General features: G+C 39.0%; 1 protein-coding gene across 1 annotated transcript in view; it reads right to left on the minus strand.

Annotated features, from left to right (window-relative positions):
• LOC143162610 (uncharacterized) overlaps positions 1-18,502 on the minus strand; it is a 207,406-nt gene that overhangs the window by 82,495 nt on the left and 106,409 nt on the right. Inside the window, exon 5 of the mRNA XM_076343293.1 lies at positions 11,690-11,812. Coding sequence (XP_076199408.1) covers positions 11,690-11,812 — 123 coding nt within the window. The remainder of the gene's footprint in view (positions 1-11,689; positions 11,813-18,502) is intronic.

An 18,502-nucleotide genomic window follows, 5' to 3' on the forward strand; every position in this document is an offset into this window, starting at 1 on the left:
CCTCATTTTGATATCGTCTGTAGCCTCAGGAGTCAAAACACATCACTTCTCAGTCCTCAAAATATGCAGAGAAAATGAAAATGTCAGTTGAATGAAAAAAAGGAGAAGCATCTGTTTGATAGCTGTGTAAGCCTGTGATATGTAAACTGCTTTAGAGTCAAACAGCCCTAATTAGAGTTTCAAGGCATTCTTCATTAAATATACACACACAGACACACACATATATATATGAATTTTAAGCAATTACTGGGGCCAGATAATTTGCAAGAAAATCAGGGTATAGAATTAAAGTAAGGAACATGATAATTTCACGGACCGACCTCAGACAACACCGTGACGTTTTCACACAGCCATGAAGAAATACTTTTCCCCATCTTTTCACAAAGCAGATCTGTATATTTTTCTCCACTCTTAGTCTTTAAAACAAAAAAGAACAATCCATTTCTGAATCTCGCAGTAGTACACAGCATCTCAGCAAAGTAAAACCAAAAAGGAAGACTGACAGGGTTTACCAGCCTCCACAGTGGGGTTATACTAATAGATATTTTGGCAACTGTACACCTTTGACTACTCCAATTCATATCAATATGAAACCCACACAGATGGACATAGACACTCAGTGGAAAACTGGTGCGCCAGGATAAGTGAATGACCACACGAAATAACAAGGGAGTACAAGCTGAAGAATGACAATCCAGACAAAAGCGTAACTTATGATCTTTAAAAGTGTTTATATACTGAACAGCCTCATTAATTTTACTGTTTCCTGCAGAAAAGAAGTGAATGTACTGACTGTAAACAGTGACGTTGGAAGAGGATGTTTTGCCTGTGCACCGCAGCAGTGTGGGCTGAAACACAATAATTAAAGTTTTATGTAATTTCTGCTTAGGAAAGAGGCTTTGAGATCACTAGCATCAGCAGCTTCACCACAATGCTCCTGCAAGTTTTTCTGACATGGGGCAGAACAGCAGAAGGAAGATTTGTTATGGGGCTATCAATTTTTAAATACAGTTCCTCAGCACAATTCAGTTAGACCATGCTGGGAGGCGGGAGGGTGGCAAAGGAGGAAAGGATCTCTACGAGGAGGTGTACTTAATAAGCGACAGCATGATACAGCCCAACTCCTTGCGCAGATTCAAATCCGAGACGTACTAAGGAGGTTTATACATTGGGCCATCAGCATCTTCTCTCAGCAGGATATGACAGTTTGAAAAAACAGTTATGGAATAAAAAGAGAGAAATGACTGATCTGATGAGAACATCTGGTTTTTGTTAGCAGCAATATTAATGCCCACTTGCTGAGCTCAGTAAGTGTCTTTACTACAGTAGGATGCATAGAGAAATGTCTTTTCCACACACGGTAGGTAAAATATGCAAAAGAAAACGATAATCATGCACATACCTTCATAATCTGATGTTTCCAGTTTACAGTACATACACTCTGCTGGTCAGAAACGTGAACGCTATTTGTGACAAATGCCCTACTTGGATTGGTAAAAAGCTTTAAGACATCACAGGGATAGACTCGTCACACAAAGCCCATCTCGCTAATAATTGGTTTGGGAGGAGCAATCGCCAGTCAGAACTGTATTGTTCAACATGTGAAACACGTGCAATGCTAGCACTGTGCTTGCAGTGACAAGACTGTGCATGACTAGGAAAACAGGGAGGGAAAACACACCATTCAGCCACCAAGCTCCATATCTCTGCCAATCTCACCTAGACGAGACCACAGCACAAGCCACTCCACTTCTGTAAAACCGGGCTCACTGACATTGCTCTACAGCCATTAGTTCACATGGCACCTCCTCAAGAAGCTGCCACAAGTGTCGATCCCCCACTGGAGCTACCACAGCTCCAGGCTGATCTGCAACATAAATCACCAGTGAGCAAAAGACAGCATGTTACACAGATTTCCTTGCTCTGCTTCCTTACGACATATATTAGTCGTGACCCTGCAGAGATTCATCCACAAGAAGAGAGAAGTGGCATTAACACATTCCAAACCTGTCCATACCAACTTCCAGAGCTGGATCCTAATGAACAATGTCACCAAGCACAGAAGATTCCTTCCCCCCCCCTTTTTCCCTCTTACTGAGATTAAAAATGACATCAAATTAATCACTTGATTGCTCCATTTTTATTAGTTGTTTTAGAACTCCTTGGCTGACATTGAATCTCTTTTGGGATAGTAACTGTTAACAAGGTACTCGGATGGGTCTTTCATAGATCTGGTATGCAACAACGGCAGGTTTATTTCAAGTTGGTCTTCTAATAAATCCCAGTTAAAGCCCTCAGGTACTCATGTAATTGAAGTTTGAGTAATCAAATATGATGTTGATCAAACTACTGATCTTTTAATAACGAACTGTAGCCCTCCCAGCAGTTGCTATCTTGCTGACAGTCATGTCTGGATCACTTCCTTTGGGCCAATACTTTGAACAGAGAAGCTGACAGATTTCTGTTTGGTTTAGATTTTATCACAAATTGTTTTAAAGCTTTTTAAGGATGTATCAGATGGCTCATAAAATCCATGGGCATTTCAATAAAGAATGGGATTTCTATTAGTTGTCTCAGTAAAGCCTAGTATTAAATGCTTCTAAATAAGGAATACAATCACCACTCAGGACTTGTACTTCTTCCTATCTCTGTACCTGCCGTTAGTCCTTGTTTACATAGCCTGTAGGCAAAGCCATAGAAAAAGCAGTAGTTACCCTGCACAGTACTCTCCACTGAAAGGCAAATGTGCACATTATTCCTCTCATAATTTCCATTTAAAGTATGAATTGAAGGTTTCCAAGCCCTGCCTCTCTACACAAGAGTAATTCAGTTGCAATTTACATTTTCGATGTGCTCAAAATGAACACCAAGATGACTCATGTGCTGTTTATAAGATGTTCATATTTGCTGGTAAATACCTTCCTACGAACAAGCTATAATTTAAGTATTCAAAAGTCTTGCTTCTGCATAAAATTACTACTAACCGTAATTTTGGAGACCATGACCAGAGCTTCAATTTCAGGCTTGCAAAGCTCTTCCTACACAATGATTCTTAAAAGTACAAGTATATTTTCTTCTCTGACAATGACAATCGTTGTATCTCTGTAATTGCGGAAAAAATTACCTAGCTTTTAATTCACATTAGTCAGCTGCAACAATACCATGCTTCTTTCCTTTCTTTTAAAATAAACTAATTATTGTCAATCAGACCAGTGGAATGCTAACATTCTCCATAACCTGCCTTTCAGAGGTAGTCATAAATGCTAGAAACTAGCTAATATAAACTAATCAGAGCCCTAGAACTATCTCAAAACATACTCGTACTGCAGTCTATCATTTTTGTCGTATTATTTCTAAATATTGTATCTTGTCTGGACAATAATAGCCCTTCCATATAGTTATACAGTGCTTTTCAACTAACTATTCAAAGCTCTTGCATTAATTAAACCACAGTAAATCCTTGACTGGTGTAGCAAATACTGTAATATTTCCAAACCATAAATATTTTGATTGTCAAAAGCTGATCAATAAAGCTTTATGCATCGAGTAGTTTGGACAAAGAAAATGTTTCAGGCCAGTATGTTTGCTCATGCCCAACTTTCTGCACAAATTCACAACTGCAAGAGCTGGATACACATGCAGAGAAACCGTGAAGGGGATGACTGTCATTCTCCCTGCACTTTACGCAACCAGTCCTTTCCAAAGATAATAGCAAGTTATGGTTCCCACTTAGTATTTCCTTCCAGCTGGTAGAGCCCATGTGAGGCTTTTCAGATCCTGGAGGAAGACACGGGAGCTGGAAGCCTTGGGGAAGCAGCCCATGTGCCGAGTCTATAATCAGCTGTGACGCACGGTGAGTTTTGAAGCGCCATATGGACTAGACCAGCAGACACCGTAAAGATGGGACTCTTCGTTTGTTGTTACCTGGGAGGCCTGTGACATCTAGAAACAATTTTTCCCTTTCAGTTTGTGTCAGAGCATTGATCAATAATTCATCTGATAACTGAAATGCAGAATGGGGTGACAGTTTTCTGCAGTTTATGAATAATACTATGCTTTTTAAAACACATGTTGCTTTGGAACACAGCAGAAGACATACTGCAGGAAATGTATGACATGTCGATACGCTGTGCTACACCCAACCCTGTGTAATCCCTACATAACCTGAAAATTAAACTGCCAGTTGCATGGTTTGTTCATGCAAAAGGCCACTATTAAAATGCTGCAGTTGAATTAAACATTCAAAGAGAAAAATCTAGACACCAAAAAAAACCTCCATCAGTGTCCTGGTTTCAGCTGCAATATAGTTAATTTTCTTCCTAGTAGCTGGTACAGTGCTGTGTTTGGGATTTAACATGAGAATAATGTGATAACATGCTGATGTTTTAGTTGTTGCTAAGCAGTGTTTATACTAAGTCAAGGACTTTTCAGCTTCCCATGCTCTGCCAGCGAGGAGGTGCACAAGAAGCTGGGAGGGGGCACAGCCAGGACAGCTGACCCAAACTGGCCAAAGGGACATTCCATGCCATGTGACATCATGCTTAGTATATAAACGGGGGGAAAGCTGGCCGGGGGGCAGCAATTGCTGCTCAGGAACTGACTGCGTTGGCTGATGGGTGGTGAGCGGTTGCATCATTTGTCTTCCCCCCCCTACCCCCCCAGGTTTTGTTCCTCCCTCTCTCTCTCTCGTTTTACTTTCCATTACAATTTATTATTGTTGTTGTTGTTATTATTATTATTTTATTTCAAGTATTAAACTGTTCTTATCTCAACCCATGAGTTTTCTTACTTTTGCTCTTCCGATTCTTTCCCCCATCCCACCAGGGGGGGAGGGGGGGGGAGGGTGAGCGAGCGGCTGTGTGGTGCCTAGCTGCCGACTGGGGTTAAACCACAACAATGAGAAAGAGAGATTTTTCCTCCATGGAAGAAAGAGATTTACCAAGATTGTCTTGAAATAATCATTGAATTCTTGAAATGTAAGCGGTCCCAGTCTGTCCAGAGAACCAAGGCTGCAAATGCAGGTAGGACTCCTTCAGCTGTTGCTTTGGAGCCTCGGATTAGGATATTGCTCTTGACACCAGCCATTTCTACCCAACTGGTCTGCATAAAACTTCTGCTTAAAAAGTGACTGAAAAACTGACTGTGCCTGTCCTCAGCTCCAATCAATAAAAACATACATCCAGGATAAATGAGCTCACTCTTCAATGGCAATATTCACTTTGGTGGAAGCTGTCACAACTGTTAGTTCATCTACCCTGAGGGATATCAGATGCGAGAAATTACATGGTTTAGCTCACAGTCGTCTTTGTTCAGTGTGTAAGAGAGGAGCAGGAAGACTTTAGCCATAGTCAAGCATGAATCAGGAAAAATCTAAACAAGTGCAATTAAAATTCAAAACTAAATCAATTATCAGAGCATTAGATGCTCTTCTCAGCTAAGACTGTCACATAAGTGCTCAAAAAATAGGTTGGAAGTGTCTGTTCTGGTCTGAGTGATGTGTCTACCCTTCCCTGACTGAAGAGAAACAGATCAGACCCAAAATGACTCTGATTTTGCTGAGTTTAGTATATATGATACCTTTTCATAAGATTGAAAGGGTTTGTGTGTCCCCAGCATGTAATTGAGTGGATTAGGCTTGGGAGGGTGCACAAAATGAGAGGGGACTGACCAAACCAACCCACGGCATTTGCTACGTGCTGACAACCGCTGCAAGCCTGAAATGAGCCCGCCGAAATTCAGCTCAGGTTCCTGCCTGCCTTGGGCTTGCCATTAATCAGGATTCAGGTAATTCATTTTAAAAGTCCAATAACCTACAGTTAATGTTACCTTTACTATGTATCTGTTGTAATTTTTACTACTTATTTTGAGCACATTTTTTGCTGTAGTACTACCACGAAGAGACAAATGCAGAAAGATGACACTGTTTGCCTAGGAGAGTGCAACAGCTACCAGCAGCTATTGATCCCAGCTGGCTCCAAATGCAGCACAGGAGTGCCTAAGAAAGGTCAGACGAATGACCTCCAGCCTTCATTTCTTCTCAAGAGCCAGAGACAAATGCTTAAAACTGAGAATCAGGAATTTCCAAAAGAATTACTCGGGAGTAGAAATAAAATTAAATTCCCAATAAGGTTTGCAAATACAGCTATGAATGTCTTACGGTAGTTTCTACCCAGATCTTCTCTGCAGCCATGCGCAAACACCACACAGTTCTCCTGTCTAAATTCGAGTCTCCAGAAAACCACGGAAGTCTGACTGTATAATGCTAAATAGTGTTTAAAATGCACAATTAATCCTTAATCTCAGTTAATATATTTCCCTTTATAAGAGGAGTAAGGGAACTCTTGATTTTTATCAACTGGGATCTGAAATCAAAAGTAGTAATTATGCTTTTTATTTGTGACAAAAGATACTAATTTGACAGTTAGGAGCAACCATAAATAAACAATATTTAAATGTAAAACCAGCTATTGCTTCTTGTTAAATTCACCTCAAATGATCAGACATCTACCAGTATTCTGGATGTACAAACTAATGGAGAAGAAAATATTTATTCTTCAGCCTCTGACAGAGTGCTCACAGCTTTTTTATATTTTGAAACCTAAATACGTGGAGTTTTCTGACTCTGATATAAGAACCCATGTTGGAGTCCCAGGGTACCCAAGAGAACCTAACGACAGGGCTGGAAATACCACAAATTAGGTTTTGTCCTCTTTTTCTCTCACAATTCTTTTTCTTTTGCCTATTCTTTTTCTCTTCCTTTTTTAATTACTGTATAAAACCAATACATTAAAATATCTTAGTTATCGAGATTGTTCACCCAGGGTCTGTTAAGGTCACAAGATGGAGTTGTCCATTTCCCTAATTCTCTGAGGTGGACATTAAGTGTAACTGAATTACTGTGCCCAAATAATTAGTGATACAATTCCTGCAACTGGTTTTATTTCCATATCTCAAGACAAGGTCTTGAAACACAGAAAGATGAGTAAGACTGGGTGGCCTCACCTCACCTAGGAGTGCCTTCACTCGATTGATCTAGGATTTGAGTTCATGCGGAGTGGTACTTGTTGCACATGTGACCAAAACTGGTATATTTTTCTTTTTGTAAAATATAATTTATTTTCCTTATTGTCCTTCTATTGAAGTGTTCCTGAAAATAACTAACCTGGTGTCATGGTATGCCAGAGTGTTATGAGTCAAATGCAACTTTGAGATAAGACAATGCAAAAGCATCCTGAATTCCTCCAATGGACTAATTTATCTTCTTCTATTAAAAAAATAAATACATTAAAAACAAAACAAAAAACACTTCCTTGGCATTTCCCTAGAGTTGCACGGTATTAAGTCCTTTAGTTTTTTCACAGGACATAGCAGAAGCCTGGTGCATTGATTTGTTGGCAAGAAAAACAGTCCAAATGCAGAATTAGCATGTGTCTCTGGCAAAAAACACAGAATTTGACAAGAATAAGTTACGACTGATACCTCAAACCTTGCAGACTAAATAAATGCTGAGGTCATTTTAATAAACACTTTCTTTCTCTTAGACGAATCCTTCAGTATTCCTTTTAGCCCAGCTATTAACTCTTCTGTGGCAACAGCATCTGGAGAGCTCCCATCTGACCTGGGATCAGGCTAAACCAGTGACAGCGGTGACTATTACATTACTGGGGTAAACAGCGGTGGCCTTGCAAAGTCACACACTGGCTCTGGAGGCAGCCGCTCTGAAAGTCCCTCTGGCAAAGGTCAGGAAACCTGCCAGGGCTCCGAGGTTTGACTGAAACCCCCAGGGACGGGGTTGCGGTGATGGCAATATTACTCTAATCACTAAAATAAAAGCTTCTTTTAATCAACAGCTAATCATAGGACTTCATTTGTCTCTAACTTCCTTCAGTTGCTTTGACAGATGAGAGCACAATAATATAAATAAGAAATGACAGTTTACCAAAGAAGGTTAACGTAAGGTCGCGACCTTTTTTTATTTGACTTCTGGAGCTTATTCATGTGTGAAAATGCACTTTTGTAGCTGTAGCCTCAGCATCCCTTACAGATCTGGACTTGTGCCAATAATTGAGTTTTGAAATGGTATTTATGTTTGGAAAATATCATTTTGCTTTCTGTGATGTCTGAGTAGAATTGTTTTGCATTAGTATAAAATATAAAATGATAATATCTGTACGTCTCACAGAGTATCACATAAGAAGTCAGTGGTACCTCTGCTTAACAAGTAAGGAGGTATTGCACAAAGGTAAAGCTGATTTGTGCATACGCACAAACACACACACATTTCCTCTCCCTTACTCAGACCAAGATACAGCTTTCTGAGCAAATCCACCCACGGACACTAACCAGACCGCCCCAAAACCACTCAACGCTGGTACAGATGAATAGGGCACAGAATCAGGCCGACAGTCATATACTAATAAGTGTCAAATATTAATTTGTTGTATTATTTGTGCAGTGATTTAAATCAAAATCCCTTCTCATCATTAATTTCCATCAGACACATGAAGAGCAAGAGGTAAGCATGAGTTTTATGTCAAAATCTGTAATGCCTACGCAACTATCTGCCAGAAAATATTTCTCTGTCAGATAAGAAAACTGAAGTTCTGTCCACGAACACTGGAAAGAATCTGCAGTACAACATGCAGATAATTAGTTTTGAAAGGCTAATCAGTTCACTGCTCTAGCTGGCATTTCTATATAGATGTATCTGCCTTCACCTTACTGCAACTTGCCTCTTGATGCGAGTATCCCTTAATGAAGTGAAGTAAGACTTTACATACCACATAACTCTGAATGATATATCCTGCCATAAGAGCCCCCAGTTAGTTAGGAAAGACTCTTACAGGCCTTGGAAGGACTATGGAGCCCACAGCGTGGGAAGTCCCAGGCTGTGCCACTCCATCCCCTTCCCTACGTGGCTTGAGTCAGCCGCAGAACCACCCAAGAAAGGGAAGTTGTAGTCAGTGCTGATAGCAATAGCTTATTTTAAGATTATCTCACCTATTTTATGCTGTTGCTTGTTCATATTCATGGAGCCTTGTGTCTTGCAGACACCTTTGACACCCTAGAAGACAGAGATGCTGAGCATCCTCAGCTCACTCTAGCTGTGAAATTAGGCCTTTGGGTCTCCTAAAATTACTCACATAACCCCAGCTATTATTGATCAAATCAGCAGTACACTTCATTATCTTGTTGGATTAGTGAATTTTCAAACACTTTCCCTTCCTTAGCATAAACAGCTACAAATGGCTAAAACTTTTTTTTTTTTTTAAATGCAGTTATTTCCTGACATGTTTCCTTTTTGTCAGAAGGATGCTCTATTTTGTTTCTGAAAAACAAGATCAATCTTTGCACTAATGACTTACTGAATAAAATCGGTATTACTTCCATGGTACTTTCCTAACAATACACCTTATTTGTACCTTCGCTTATAAAAAAACGTGTACACCAATTGATCATTTCAGTCACCAGTGAAATAAAACCAACCATGAGACGGATAATGGCAGCAGAATAATAGTACACATCTATTTAACGCTCAAGTTTAGACTAAGGGGTAACATAAAGCACAATGATGCTATAAAGAAAGAAAGAATGTAACTACCTGGAGCAACTATAAGCCTTATTCCTCCAAAAACGCTGGCTAACCTGAATGAGAAGCTGTTTTACTCTCATCTGCAAAATGACCCCTCTGAGCAACGCAGAGGCATCAATAAAACACCAATTCAGTGTCACGACCCGAAAGGCCAGCACCTTCCAGCAGCGCACACAGTTTTGTTTGGAAGCTCTCTTTTCCCATATATAGTAATCATCCACTAAGTTACTTATATTGTAACATCTGATGGCTAGAATTTGGCTGAAGAAGCCGTCTCGCAAGTCAGTATAGCTAAATGCTCATTGTCATTATCATCTCCACAAAAGTACAGGTGTAATGTAAACTCTATGACTTTAGTGTTTCCAGTTTATTGTACATTTCCATTTTTGTCCGAAGATTTCAATAAGCATCTTCAAAATGGCTAGTAATATTGTCTCCTGTAATTCCTGGTTAGATAGTATGCAGTACAAGAATCAAATATCTTAAGCTTTGTTTGAGTTTTTAAAGAATGTCAAGATACTAGAATTTAAAGTATATTTTAAGAATAGCAGAATTGTGCAGAAGGAACACTAATTTAACTAACTTATTAACACAAAACTATTTGAATGGAAACAGGACTCTTGCGTGCTAAGCAATTTAGGATTACAATCAGTAGGACCCCTGCTTTCAAAAACTTGAGTTTTTAAAAAAATTTTACGCAGATCTGAAAACAGCGAGTAGTCATCAACATAGAGACTTATATGCTGGCTCACGGGCATATTGCCAACTAGTCCCCACAAGAGGAAAGAGAAGACTGAGGTGAAGTAGCAGGAATCTGTGAATCATGCATAGTATTTCTGCCTTGAGCTCTCAAAAGGCCAAAATGAAAGTATGGAGGACCATAATGAAAAACTTCAATCAAAACAAAATAACCATCTACGGCTTATTTACACTGTCAAGTTGGATATCAAATGATAGCTTTCTGTGGTAAATAATTCTACAGTCTTCTAGTGAAAAAAGGAGTGCAGCCAAACAAATTAAAGTTAGGATAAAGAATATGACCACAGCTAAGAAATGCATTGCTTTGTACAAACTTTAAGAAAGGAGTTGAAGGACAATGGTAAAATGAAATCCCAGAAGAAAGGAATTTGTGAGATACTATGCAACAGGAAAAGCCAGAGAAGATGGTTTCTTGTGAAAAGATGATAATACAGTTCCTGAAAACCTACCTAGCACCTTTCATCTTGAGACAATCAAAAAACGTCAATGATATACTTACTGCAGCAATGAAATGCAATCGAGGGTGCAATCCAGGCACACAGCCAGTGCACACAAGATCATATGGCAGCGAACATTCATTACTTGTGTCAGAGTTCAAGAAAAAGGAACTGCTCTGGCCTGAAATACAGTACACCTTGGCTACTTTACACCTGATCTCCTCTACCTTTTGCATCTGATGATGCAAAAAACGTAGTGGCTGTAGGTCAACAGATCAGATGGGCTTGTTTACACCCACTCTCTGTTTACCAGTGCATCTTTAAGAAGTCTAACCATAATTCATTATGTGTTCTAACATAAGCTTATGCAATGTTTAGCTTCTACATAAAGTCAAGCTTTTGCATAAGAACAAATTTTACCCCCCATAATGCACTAACTAGACTTACATTTCTCTTAGGAAGAAGACAAATGGGTTTACGTAACATGTGGTTTTAAATCCTTTTTTATTCAGTTAATCTCTAGCTGTGGAATTGTGATTGAAATGCAAAAATGTATGTGTATTTTCTGATAAAAACCATTTTGTTTTAGAGACAGATGAAATGTTATCAAATACAAACACTTTCTTCAGGTTTTTAAATTGATGATGGAAATTCCATAAGCAGAACATGGCGCAGCCAATCCAAGTTAAGTGATAACATTTTTTTCAGAAAAAGAAAACAAAAACCCAACCCTTTGAAGTGTTCTTACATCTTCATAATCCAGACATGAGAAAATCTGCACTCTTGACAACTCTGAGTATACGCTCCTCAGCTGGCTCCAGATAAAAGCTAACATTTCCTTTTCCTTTCCAATGTCTTCTCTGATTTCTTAATAGCAGTGAGACACAGTACAAAACATTACCTCCACATGACTTTCCATCTTCCTCCAGTTTCTGGCCAGCTGGACATTTGCAGTGGTAGCTGCCAATGGTATTACAGCACTGGTCATGACATCCACCATTCTCAGTGGTGCACTCATTTACGTCTGTCGGAAGAAAATATACAGCAGTCAGTAAAGAGCAGGCATTGACCACATTACCTGGTTATTTCAGGACAATCATGTACGATTTTGATGTGACAAAGTGAGAAAGTTACTGAGACGTAAAGCAAGAACCCTGAAGGCAACCACAGGCGCAATGACTCCCAGCTATGTTGCTGTGCCCCCCAACTCAACCAAGAGGTGCAACGGTGGGATTATTCCTCCCCCACTTCTGCACAAGGTAAGCTGCAGAGTCCATCCAGCTCAAGCTATAGCTATAGTGGGCTATAGCCCACTCACCAGCTTCCCACTTCTGTGCAACAAGATCAGGAACAGTCTTTATACTGTCATTTCCACCAGCTCATTTGTGCATTAGGTTGCTTCTAGAAGTCATGGCAGAGATGAAAAACCTCTGGAAGATGTAAATCCATTAAGGTCCTTCTTTCCTTCGGATATGTGTGCACTAATACCTACACACCTTACATATTCACCTGATCAAGTTTGTGCTTGCCTGCGTGATTTTGAATAGGAAAAATTAGATCTTTACACATAAATGAAGAACATTAAAGAACCACATAAATAAGTAAGTAAATAGACTAGCCAATGGCAGAGAAAAATCAATAGCGAAGACATTTTCTTTTTAACCCGTGTAGTTACATATCCTGCGTAAGGATTTCCGAAGAAATGTGACAGAAATCATCAGGCCAGTAATGCTGTTCTGCTGAACAGGATCAGAGACAACAGATAGCATGGAAGTATTTCCAAACTAGAAAATTTGTCAAATGGGATAGTACATATAACAAAACCAGCAGCTATTTGCTGCACTGATTTCATATACTCTGGAACACATGCTTATGCAATGCTTTCTTGCTTGCTTTGCTCTCTCTGAAGTGTTAATGTCACACACACATAATTCATCGGTGCAGGGGTAAGCAGGGACAGCAACGAACCTGCGTAAGAATAACAGGCTGTGGGTGTATTTTTCTCAATGTTTTTGACAAATGTATTGAACTGGCTTGGTCACAGAGCAGACCTGCTCAGCGTGTTGGTGAGGAGAAAGCCAGGGCTAAGGGGACACACCACGTTCTCAAAGCCTGGCCTGAGGCCACAGGTGATAGATCTCTCATCCCAAGGCCTTTGGCACGGGTAGACATCACACATTACATTCAGGCTAGAGAGCAAGAAAAGCAGGAGGAGGAGGATTAAGCAACAGAAGATAAGCATCATCATGACTGTAAAAATCGCAGGCAGCTACTTCCTATTAGCAGCACTCTGCATCTTTAATGGGGAAATGCGGATTTTTAAAAAACTTCTAATTAGATTCTGGTCAAAAGAAATACAAAGTGCTATAGAGACAAATAAAAAAAAAAGAATTTCACATTCATGCAAGAGAGATGAGAGCCTTTCAACTGCAATCCTTAGCTGTTAAAGTCTAAGATTTACCAAGGTTTGTTAGTTCTTCGATGAGCTTGAGCTTAACTTTATTAGCTCATTTCTGATCCTGCCTAAAAACCAGAGGTTAAAAGAAATTTTTGGGGAGGTTTCAGACTATTAAAAAGCTAAAAGAAAAGTGTATCATGAAACGCCAACATTTACTAAAGTGCAGCTGAAGAGGCACAAACTCTAAAACCACCCCATTTCTCTATGGCTCTAAATTCAGTGTAATGACCGACACAACAAACCTTTCTTTGTCCCCAGTGATACTGAAAAACACTGGCAAGCTATATAAAAAAAAATTCAGTTGTCTCAGAGCTACACAACAAACCAAATCCTAACTCGCGTGAAGTCAAGGCTCTTCTCCTGATTTCATGGGAACACAATTTAGACAGAAACTTTTCCGAAGAAAAACACTCCCCCCTGCTCCAAAATGCAAAAACAAATCGTACCAAAATAAGACATTCGTCTGTTCACGTCTCTTCAGCAAGAGACGGAGAGAACATATGACAAGCGACAGATTTTAGACATATTCCTCAAAGCGCTGGAAGAAGGCACGCTAGCGCTGAGCATTGTGCAGAAGATCGACAAAACAGGCATGTTCCAAATGATTTACTCCCTCTAACTAGCAGACATCTTGATGTGCCTTGTGGTAATAAACAGTAATGAGCCACATAATAACCCTGCTCCACAGCTTCGACTTCTATTTATACTAACAGTATTGAAAACTAATAAAATCTCTTGCTCTTTTTATTTTTTAAACAAAATAATGGGAAGAACTACTTTATTTTTCTACACTGTGTTTGGTACCTACAATGCTACATGACCTCCTAGCATAAAATATTGCCTAAGTGATGTGGTCTACGATATACAGCCCAATTTATTAACACCAGTGTCTGTATTTTGAACCAAAACATTGGAAGAAAACCTTTCTAGCTGAGGAGCTAATAATTATCCTCTTGATTTCACTAGGGTATAATATATTCGGAAGTGTATAGTGCTATTGCATACTAATGTACAGAATGTTTTTCCCTTTGATTGCAGCGTGTTTCTAGTAGCAATCAGAAATCTTTTTCTTTCTTGTTCAGCATAAAATGCTGTGGTCCACCTATGAATTTTGCCTCCCAAAAAGTAGTGGTGCTATATGACTGATAACCTCATCTTCTTCCAACTCTCTGTCATCTGAATGCTCTGTCCAGGATTTCCTTGTCCCTGTCTTAATACTTGTTTTCATCCTTTGATGAAATGTTTTCATCCATTTTTCTTTGCTGCTTGTTACACCAGAAATACACTGCTTTTTCTATTATATGCAGAAAACCTGACTTTTCATCCACGTCTCTTTAAAACAAATAACCTCATTTAAAGCTAATCAGCATAACTCAGAATTAAATTATAGTTTATTTTAAGACACCAAAATAAGCTTTGTGATACCGCTTTATCCCTATTACACAGCGCTCACATTTGAAGGCATACCCTCCCTAGGTATAAACTATTTAACCTTAGCGTTATAAAAATTTGCTCTCTAAGCATCTGCATCCTTCGCTGTACTGTCTCCTGTACAAGACCTTCTCCATTGCCTGTACCCTGCCAAGTTGTTTTGTACAACCCAGTAAGAAAGGTCAGAAGTTGCCTCAGTCCAAGAAGCACAAAAATAAATGATCTGAATGTGAAGTAATAAAGAATGCGTTTTACATTTGTAAAAAGACGGTTCATGTAGCTCTTATAAGCTGCAATCAGCTGTTCTATATTCCTAAAACACAGAGTAGTCGGAATTTTAAAATCCAATTACAGATTTGCCACTATAAAAAAGAGGGGGAAAAAAAACCCAGAACAAAAACAATTCTGTCAAATGATAAATTTCTGTCTGCTTTCTATATTCAATGTCGTTCAAGGTTGCAAATATATTTGCCTTTTGAATAGAAAGAAAAATGACAGAAAATTTCTGACATGTAACAAGTCTGCCAGGTTAGGTCTGACAAAAGTTCAATGTTATCAAGACTATCAATCCATCTGTAATGACATGCTGTAGGCGCTTCAAAAAAATAAATGGGATGTTTGCTACTGCAATGCTTCACATTTATTTATAGAGCCAATGTTGCAACACAAAAACATTATCCGTGGGACATACTCTATGTGAGCTTTCAATCCTGCTATGTGAAGTCTTAAGGAAAAAAAAAATTTGAAGAAACCCTCACCTAGATTAACTTGATATTAACTTTATATATGATCTGTCTACCATACGTGCGGAAAAAAAATCCACAGCGTATTTTAAATCCACTAGTATTCAAAAACGTGGACTGTAGACACGTGCCCTATGTCCCGCACTCCCTGCACATGTGGTATTATAGAACTGCACTACATAAAAAGGTATTCTTTTATCTAAAAATCTCGTCAAATATTTGATATGTAGGGAAGCATGACTTTTCTTCATGAAACGGACCACCTTCGCCTGACTAAATATGCCTAGGAGCTATAAGTTAAATGAAAGAGGACTGATTCCAATCCCTTCACTTCTGTAGTCTTGTTTAATGCTACTCACTCCCCGTCTGAAAATATCACACTGCAGAGGAAGTCCGAGACATCTCTGGCTCCAGGGAAAACAACGCTTCACCAAGTTTTTATGCAAGTCTAGGTGATTTCAGGTTTCCTACAAATAAATGAAAACTTCATATAAAAGCAGACACTGGACAAAGTGTTTTCCATTGATAATTCCAATTTTAAATCTAACAGAAGTGACTTGCATTACTACTAGCTCTCAAATGTAGCAAGCAGATGAAGAAAATAATTAAAAAAAAAATCAGTCTTCTGCTGAAGAGCAGAAATACATTAGGGCAGAAGTCTCCTCTACACACCTCTACGCTGAGCTATTGGTGAGGGCTGCAGCTCTGCAGGTCCTCGGCATGGAGCTGAATTCAGCATCTTTAAAAAGCAGCAAGGGATTAAGCCTGCCCTGACTGCACGACTGCACAGACTGGCTGAAGGAGAAAGAATCTGCACTGAGCAGGAATGACCCTGCAAGGAGAGGCCGTTGTTCTGCAGCAGGAAAACAATGGACTGAATCACCACTTAATTTTGGCAACAATTTGTATGTTTAGATCTATGGGACACACCAGCTAACCCACTGCCTACAGGTTAAAGTATTTTTGAGTATATTTTATCTGTATAACAAGTTTATGCAATAGGTGTTAATATAAAAATTCATTTTTAAAATACCAAAGAGAATCTCATAACTGCAGCCCACTATTTAAAACCTGTTTTCCAAGGTTTCTATATTTATCAGCTGTATGTGAGCAACAACTTTATTTATTTAATGCAACCACATGCAAACTTGCCATTTCAGTGACCAGCCTTTGGGGCTAACCTGTGCTCTGACCCGTAAGCCGCTGACTTCAGTGCATGTCAGAGCTTGCCGGACTTGTAATAAATCACTGAAGTGGAATAAAATCTGTAAAATCATTCACATTGTTATTGCAATACCACATGAACAAAGCCCACCATCATGGAGAGAGGAGGTTATTTTGATTAGTTTAAAAGTGTTCAGCTAACACGCCGTGCTTCAATTAGGGGTCAAAGTAATGAGAACATATTTATTTAGGAGGAAAGCAGCATTTCACTAAAACCACTTCTTCCCAGTTGGGATTTTCTCCTGAATACCCTGATGAAGATGGTCTGATTTCAGGAATCTAAATGTTAAATATCTTTATCTGAGAAAGAGGTTTGATTACTCTCTCTAACAGGCACTGGCAGCTCATATTGACTTTAATAGCAATTTAGAGATGTAAATTCCTAACTCAGAAAACATAACTCTAATACTTTCAGGTACAAAACCCTCATAATGGTTAGAATCAAAGCCTAAATATAGTTTATGATGTGCAACTTACATGCACCTATATGTGTACCTTAATATATCTGAGTGCCTGGTACATGAACAAAGGAGTATATATGCAACTGTATTACAACTTACTTTTATAAGGAAGTGTTATAGGCAAGTGCCTGCAAATCATAATGCATACTTGACCACTTCTCATTTATAGTTCTAAATAATTTGATTCAATTTTTAAAAAGTGCTAAAGTTCCAGTAAATAGGTAGCTCCTTAACTTACGGGTTTAGACACTGTTTGTTAAAATTATGGCCCAGATGGTCTGCAACCAAAACCATATGTCTGAAAAAATCCTGAAACCTGAGAAAATTGATTTGAACTTTAAAGGCCACTCACTGCTATGACGCAACGTAGTTCACACTAATGCATATGCACATACATCATCGCAACGTTATACGTAAATATAATGTAATGAACAAATTTACTGGACAGGCTGGCACGCACAATGCTCACACCCCCGAGACTGCATTTGTCTTTTTCTTCGTTTTGTGCAAGAGCTTTGTAACAGTTGTCTTTGAACAGTAATTGTCCCTAAAACATAAATTACACCCATCACTTCCAGTGCTAACCATAAATTATCTGCCTGAATAGAAAACAAAGCTGCTCATTCTGATAGTCAAGCGCAGTCCTACACGTGTATTGATTAAGCACTCTTAATGCTTTATTAGGTTTTCTTCCTCTACAAAGTCAATAACAGGATGAATATTTCTTCTTCTGCTGTTATGAAGTATCGTAAATCTGAGCTGTTACTAACAAGCGTCTGATTAGTGGAGCAAACTTAGCTGAGAGTTTGGCACAGACTCTTCATGCGTGAACTCCCAGAAACAGCCATCATTGCCGCTGTCTCCACTGGCAGCCGTAGTACTTGTGCTTTCACAAGTTATCACCTCCTCTTTTTAATTTTTTTTTTTTTTTTCTTAAAAGGAAATTACTGCTGCACTCATTCCTCTTTATCCCCATGTCACATTCATATACGCAGAGAACATCAGTCACGTAACAAATGCGTGCATGGCCCGGGCATGTGGGTCTCTGCCATGGTTTGCTTGCTTTTGTCACTGGGGCACTAAAAATTTCCATTTCATGAAACTTAGATGCAAAGCCAAAATCAAACAAAGCCCCTTGTTGAACATGCTTTGCTAGTATTAATTTTTCCTTATTAAAATCATCATCTGAAGAAAAAAACAAACAGATTCATCAATCATTAGCACTTGCTCACATTAAGAATAACTCCTTGGAAGTCAGAATAAAAATCTGTGGAGGGAAAAAACAGGCTCAAAGTTTAAATAAGTGAAACAACAAGCTCTTAAAAACGCAGATGCTGGCAAGCACTGCTGTGTTAGACTAGACCTGTAGTTAATCTTGTGCAATAGCAAAGAGCGTT

The sequence above is a fragment of the Aptenodytes patagonicus genome, chromosome 6, assembly GCF_965638725.1.
Source record: "Aptenodytes patagonicus chromosome 6, bAptPat1.pri.cur, whole genome shotgun sequence".
In the NCBI taxonomy this organism is placed as follows: Eukaryota; Metazoa; Chordata; class Aves; order Sphenisciformes; family Spheniscidae; genus Aptenodytes; species Aptenodytes patagonicus.